General features: G+C 37.8%; 1 protein-coding gene across 1 annotated transcript; it reads left to right on the top strand.

Moving 5' to 3' along the window:
• The first annotated feature begins 4,820 nt into the window (after positions 1-4,820).
• SARC_02291 (hypothetical protein) lies at positions 4,821-5,936 on the top strand. The gene has a single exon (XM_014303957.1). It carries the CDS (start codon positions 4,834-4,836, stop codon positions 5,899-5,901), a length of 1,068 nt encoding a protein of 355 aa, XP_014159432.1. The 5' UTR covers positions 4,821-4,833; the 3' UTR covers positions 5,902-5,936.
• The last annotated feature ends 1,461 nt before the right edge of the window (positions 5,937-7,397 follow it).

Below are 7,397 nucleotides of genomic sequence, written 5' to 3'. Positions count from 1 at the left end.
ATATATACACACACACACACACACATACACTCATGCACACACATACACACACTCTCACACACACATACACACACTCACATACACACACACACACATATATATATATATATTTGCGTACGTACACACGTGCACAAGAATATATAGAAACATTCAGTCACAGATATAGACATACACATACACAGACACAGACACACACACATATATATATATATATAGGGAAAGCGAGAGAGAGAGGGTATGTACGGGTGTGTGAGGTATGTATCATATAGTGCATTCTAAGATTTACTATATTTTCACACATATATTGATGTACTTGTTCTTGTATGAGTTTACAGACAAAGGATTCAACATCGGTTGTATGATACAAGTTAATGTATAAGAAGGCTATCTATGATTGATACGTGATTGTAGTGTGAAACACGCAGTCGACTGAAAGATAGAAACACATACAGTACGCTGGATACAGCATGTTGTACAAGGCTATATCAAATTTCAACTTAAAGCCAATATTCTGTGATATATTAATCTCCGCAATATCGCGCTTAATATATACTATGGCAACAATGGAGACTCACAATACCATATCCACAACTTTACTCAATACAATAGTGCAACTAGCATTCAAAGTTCTATCATGTGATTACTATATATGGTATGCCAAATATCTCTAGAAGCAATCTGCATGTTCAACGCGTTTTAATTATATCATAAAGGGTGTAGATCATCAACATACACAACCATCGTTGTAAACTTAAAGGAAGAACATTTACATAGGTTCGCTGGGATTCCGTAGTTGCCGCATCGCGTTCAAACCACATACCTGTGAGACACTCTGTGAGAATAGTAGATTGCGATGTGAATGGGATACAGATCCCGCCCCACTGAAGAAGTATAGCAGTAGAATGACCAGTGTACTGCATCCCATAATGTAGATCAGACGCTCTCTCCTCGCGCGCATACTCGTTGCGCTGTCACACATGGCAAACGTTGGCTTTTGTTTTCCAGCTTTTACATACATGAAGGAACAATTCCCCGCTCAAACACATTACTTCCTTCTGTTTAGAGGTGGGGCTAACCGTTGGGGTATCCATGCGTGTTGTATAAATACACGAAATGTCTCGCTAGTACAGGCTGTACAACATACTTGCGCGCCGTTCTTAATTTTTTTTACTTTGAGATCGAATGCGAAAGGGCAACTTGAAATCTCGAATGCCGTCGTAATCGTGCTGAAGTCAGAAATTCCAGAGGCACCCGCCAAAAAAAAACCAGTAAATTCTTATGAACACACATTACAGGTTGGCGGTTGACATCAGGATTAGGGTTGCTGTGGCAACTGATTCTTGTAAACAAATGATTATTGAGTCAGTCAGCAATAATCAGCATACGTAATAGTGCATATAGATAAACACGTCATTTTGAAAGAAATAAGACATCTATATGTAATAGCTTATCACTCTTAATAAGTCCAAGCTACAGGGATGGTGCATGAGCCTATAATGCTCAGAAGGTAACAGAGCGATAAACAATACATACACGCGGCTACACTTAACAGTTGCAAAATGAATAGATTTCTCAGAGAAAAGGTGAGGGCAAGATATAAAGTCTCACCACACGTCTGTAGAAGGGAGTGGAAGTTTCTTACTTTCAGTCCAGGAAGTCAAGTCCTGATTGTATAGGTTTCTCACAATGTAGTACAAACTCGATACAAACGAAACTTCATTTATTCGAATTGATAGAAATAACCACTGTTGAGGTGGAGGTAATTTTATTAGTTCTGATAGGTTCAGAGTTACCTGGCATATACCCAAAAAAGAAAGTTTTTGGAGCGGTATAAATCTCCATATATGTTTCATACATGTCATGGCCTTCAAAATGGTTTACAGGATTTCAAGCTAGGGTTCATTGGTAAGTCTAGGTTGTTTTTCCATGTGTTTTGTCCACAACTTGAACAAACATGAAAATATCCCTTCCTGATGTCAGTTAATATATGAGTATTGATGTTGTACCCTATCAATACTATCATCAAGAACAATAAATAGTTCAATATGTTCCAGCGGGTACAACGTAAGCTGTGGTGACATAAAATTAAAGTTGAAATTGAAACAGCAACCGCACAAAGTTGAAGTTGAAACAGCAAACGTACAAAGTTGAAGTTGGAGCAACAGGTCCTGAAAATCAGATCAAAGTATTGACGCATCGGTGTATCATTTCTTCTATTTTTTGAATATCTAAAGTTCATGTGAGGAGAAATCTGAAATTGACTCAATGAGGAAGTCAATTCCCGGCAATTCCTTGAAAAAATAATAGGAAAGTGTCCGGCCCAAGCCACCACCGCACACGAATCACAAACAAAACAAAGACGGCACCGTGAACGGAGAGGCCCTAAATTGTCTAAAAAAACCATGTGTTTTATCTGCTAGGCGCTTAAATTGGCTGTTTCGTTGACCACTAATACAAAGCAAGAACTCGATTTATGTTTGTTTAATTTAGCAACCGATTCACATAAAGCAAACACAAGCCACACACAGCTAAATTTTTACAACGTCTCAGTGTCAGATGCCGAGCATACAATGTCTGATCGGGATAGTGTACACGTGACCTTGGCACGGACATTAAAAGTTAAAGCGAAACTTCATGTGCTCATATCAATAATATAACCTGCCACATATTTGCAGGACTCTCTTTTCGCTATTATAATATTTTTAAAATCCTTTATATTGTTTCCGATTTATTAACTAAATAAAATTCCTGTGATAGATAGTAATTAATATATGCGATTTGTACGCTGGACTGCTGCAGACATGTATTTAATATTGATCTCAACTACTCCAGTTTCTAGTTTATTTTGAGTTGTTGACCAACAAATGTAGCAGATTGTGAATGAGTGCTTTTGACGAAATCAAGACAAATGATATACCTGGTAGTTGTAGCACTCGCTACAACTGGAAAGGATAGTTTCCTGTTCCTGGCTTTGCATGTATATAAGGAGCAAGCGACTGGTTTAACAAACAAGCGACTGGTTTGACTACTATTGCATATTACAGAATGATCTCAAATCAAATGCATGTACAAAACCGTAAAATAAGCAAAGTATCGTCATCATTTGCTATTTAGGGGTACCGATGCAAGCTTTCGATAAAACGTCCTAGTTAGGATTAGAACAACAGGCAATATAAGGAATCCACAAAATCAACCAAAGGATAAAGGAACAAACCGGTTCCTTTCTATTTATATTTAAGTGAGAAACCATATATCCCTGACTGATTGGGCAGTTCTGTGTCCATCAATACGATCAGTTGTCAATAAATACGTCAATAAATACATTCAGGCTCCAAGGCTCCAAGCCCGGCAAGGTCCCAGCCTCGTCCTCCATGTATCAACTATCAGTAAAAATAAATGTCCACAGTCACTCGATCTTCCCGCCAGTTAAACTCTGTCAGGCAGTCTGATGAAGTTTCAGATTCTGTGATTTTGAGATTATTACGAGATCGGGCCTTTGTGTATTTATTTATAATTTGGAAGGCTATGCCTTTGGGCCTTTTTGATTTGTTTAAAAAAAGTAAAAAATAACAGTTGTAAATATGTACATAAATACATAAATATTAATGTATTTGTTGGTGTTAAAAAAAACAAATATTTATTTATTTACAGTGCCTTATTTTTCTTACATAGGACAAGGCTATTTGCAAGGCTATTTGTAAAATTTGTTTTTGAAAATACATAAATATGATAGAGGGGCGAATTTTTTTTAGAAATTCGTGTTTAATTTAGAAGGCTATGAAATTTGTGTGTGCTTTGTATGTACTGAAAAACTAAAAAGACTAATATTCCGTATAAATATGAATCTAGAGGATCTTTTGGACGTCTCTAAAAATACCAGACAAATTGAAATGAGGGGCTTGCCCAAAAACTCGTATTTTGAACTTGATTTTCTTATTTTTTTAAAACAATACATAAAAATCCACTCTATGTATAATTGTTGTATACTCTGGAAGTGTATTTAGTAAATAGTCTCTCTACTCTAAGTCTACTCTACTACTAGTTAGTAGTAGAGAGAGCGAGAGAGAGAGAGTAGTAGTAGAGCGAAAAAGCCTAGGCTCTAGGAGTCGAGAACTCGAGATTCCAGAACGCCGAACAGCCATGATTTTACATAAGCCGATTCGGTCTTCGGTTACAAAACTGTAAAACAATATTATTTTACTTTTATAAAAAACACAAAGCTAAAGCAACATGATGACATATAATAGTGTCCAATAGAAACGTAATTTGGCTTTGGCAGTTGGAAAAATAAAATTCCTGTGATGGCTACAAGTCTGCAACTGCTAAATAATTACATACATATCGTCATATCCACATTTTGTTTTTAAAAACAAAAATACATTTTATATATTAAAACCTGTAGTCTGTGACTCAGTGACAGTGACTCTGTGAGTGCGTTACGGACTCGCGTCTCTCGGTGTCTGTGTTGACTCCGTGTGATGATATCACAAAGTAACTTTAAAAAAACCTCCCAATATATATATATATATATATATCTAGCACTGTGGTGTGCTCTACTAGGAGAGTACTTAGTTATTGAGCGGTGACTCATAGACTGATACATATAACCTCATTTTTATCGCAGGCCACCGATGAGCAACGACCAGAAAGTACCAACTTACAAAAGGATCTTGTAAAGTATGTACCTATCAGATTTCCATAGATTGATTATGTTCATCTGAATTTTACACTTAGATCTTCTGTATGCCGAACGGGCAGGTATATAAGCAGGCTCCTTAGACAGTAGATAGTATGCACTTTCGATTAGAGTTGCAATTTCCACCAAACAATAGTATGATCCCAAAACTCGTATCCATTCTAGCCATCTTTGCAGCAGTCGCTTTGGGCGATGAAATCTCCGCACACCTTACGGAGGCCGAGAAGCTTGAAAAGCTAGCCGCTGATGAGCGTCTCAGTGTACCACCAACTTCCTTAACAGGTCGTGCACGCCTGAATTACGGTAAGGACTATGAAACGTGCTACTTCAAGGGCAATTGGTATAACGAAGGTGATAGGCGAGGTTTCGAGTCCGGTTATTGTAAATGTAAGTCGAACGGAAAGTGGGTCTGCCAGTTCGAGCCTGACGGGTGTGAGTACGATGGGGAGGTTTATGATGACGGTGATACTGTCAGATGCGAAGGTCGCGACTGCAAAGAATTCTCAACTTGTACTTGTAAAGACGGAGAGTTGGAATATTGTAAGAAACCCGAACAGCTCAAGTGTCATTATGACGATCGCAAATACTCGCATGGCGATTGGATTGTATGCAGCGGTCGGGATTGCAAAGACTGGTCCAAGTGCAAGTGCAATGATGGAGAGCTCGAACAGTGCAAGGAACCCATTATGCTCACGTGCTACTATGAAAAATATGAGTATGAGAGCGGGAAGACTGTGTACTGTGAGGGTCACGACTGCAAGTACTGGTCACACTGCCACTGTGACGACGGGGATTTAGTCCAATGTAAGGAACCTGTGAAGCCAAAACCCCAGAAATGCCATTACAACCACCGTTCGTATTCCAACGGTGATATGGTGCGGTGCGATGGGTACGACTGTAAGGAATGGTCAGAGTGCCGATGTGCGCATGGTAAGTTGGTGGACTGCGAAAAAGAATGGAAGCCTAAGCCTCAGCCCAAACCACAGCCACCTAAGCCTCAGCCCAAACCACAGCCGCCTAAGCCGCAGCCACCTAAACCTCAGCCCCCAATCGATCCGACTGGCAACTACTACGTCTGTGGCGATCTCGAAAACACCAAGTGTCACGGCCGGGGGTTCAAGCACAATACTCCTTGCTGTAGATATAGTACCAAGTGTCCCGGCTATTCCGTCATCAAGTGCAACACTTCGGAGTGCTGTCTTTAAACTCGCATGTGTGTGTTTTTGCGTATGTTCGTCGGGCATGTTGCAGGTTTTCAAGTTGTGCATTGAATGCAGAAAATATATTTATCGGTCTTATGGATACCATAGATATCAACAGTCCTAGTAAATTGCGGCAAATTGGATGTTGTATCTCGTACAAATAGATAAATAAAAATCGACCCATATAGTAGTGAAGTTCAAGTTTATGCAGCAATAATCTCCTCATAGGTATTTACTCGACACAATACCTACACCACGCTACCACGTACTTATGAATTGTATATTCTCCAATTTGTGTGTGTTGATATATATTGATAAAAAATCTGAGAACCTATTGTACGAATTGAATATATTTTCTAACTATAGTCGTCCTTGCATGTATCAGGCAGTGATTGAAGAGAATACTAGATTATAAACATATCCACGACAGTGGTTTAGAAGTGTATACAGCTGGTGCACTTGAAAGCACGTCACTGTTGTATGCAAAACTTCTATGTAGATACTTATGATTCTCTAACTGAAATAGTGCATTCGAACATATATATGCGGGAGAAAGTACAGCCTAGACCAAGTACAACAACAATCGGTAGTGGGGGGGGAGGGAGACGGGGAGTTTAAAATAAAAATGGAACATAATCGGTAGTTTTATGTCAATAAATTAATATTATTTAATAAAAAATGTTTTTAAAACAAAACTTGAAAAATGACCAAAAGAAAATGGGACAAAATCAACGACCTATGGCTATTATGAGGATTAAACAGATATCCAATGTAATATTATTATGAAATTTGAGCCTCTGGGCTTACAATTTGCACCCGTATTCACAAATATAGGGCATAGGGTCATCACGATACAAATACGTAAATATTTATTTATATTCAAACATAGCCTTCTGAAAATAAAACAAAGTGGATCCGATTCTAAAAATGTAAATGAAACGCAAATATATTTAATGCTTTGTTCTAATAAATAGTGCCATAGTGATAGTGGTCGCAAGTATGTGTCGCAATTTTAACGCGTCAGCCGATGGCGTCAGACATAGTGGTCGCAAAACCAAATCGCAGACATAGTGGTCGCAGTCTTAACAACATCCACTATAAAATTCCTCCTAAATTTATGTCATACGTAGCTGTTATTATTTTAAGAGGCTATTTAGGTCATAGCCTTCTTCTGAACTGTATAGAAGGCTATAATATATAGTACTGTATGTCAAAGCCGGTTCAATTGAGGAGGCTATGTGTATGTATTTTTAATATAAATATTAAAAATTGTATATAAATATATATATTTACACAATCATCACGGAACGTATCATTCCGGTGTCCAGAAAGCAGTGCTACGATAGTGCCTCCAGTCCATATATATATATATATATATATATATACATATATAATATATATATATATATATATATATATATATATATATATATATATTATATATATATATATATATATATATATATATATGTGGGTCCTCTAGAGCGACCCGCAGCACA

The sequence above is a fragment of the Sphaeroforma arctica genome (genome assembly GCF_001186125.1).
Source record: "Sphaeroforma arctica JP610 unplaced genomic scaffold supercont1.101, whole genome shotgun sequence".
Taxonomy (NCBI): domain Eukaryota; class Ichthyosporea; order Ichthyophonida; genus Sphaeroforma; species Sphaeroforma arctica.
The sequence above is the reverse complement of the archived record's forward strand: the minus strand, read 5'-3'. Positions and strand labels throughout refer to the sequence as shown.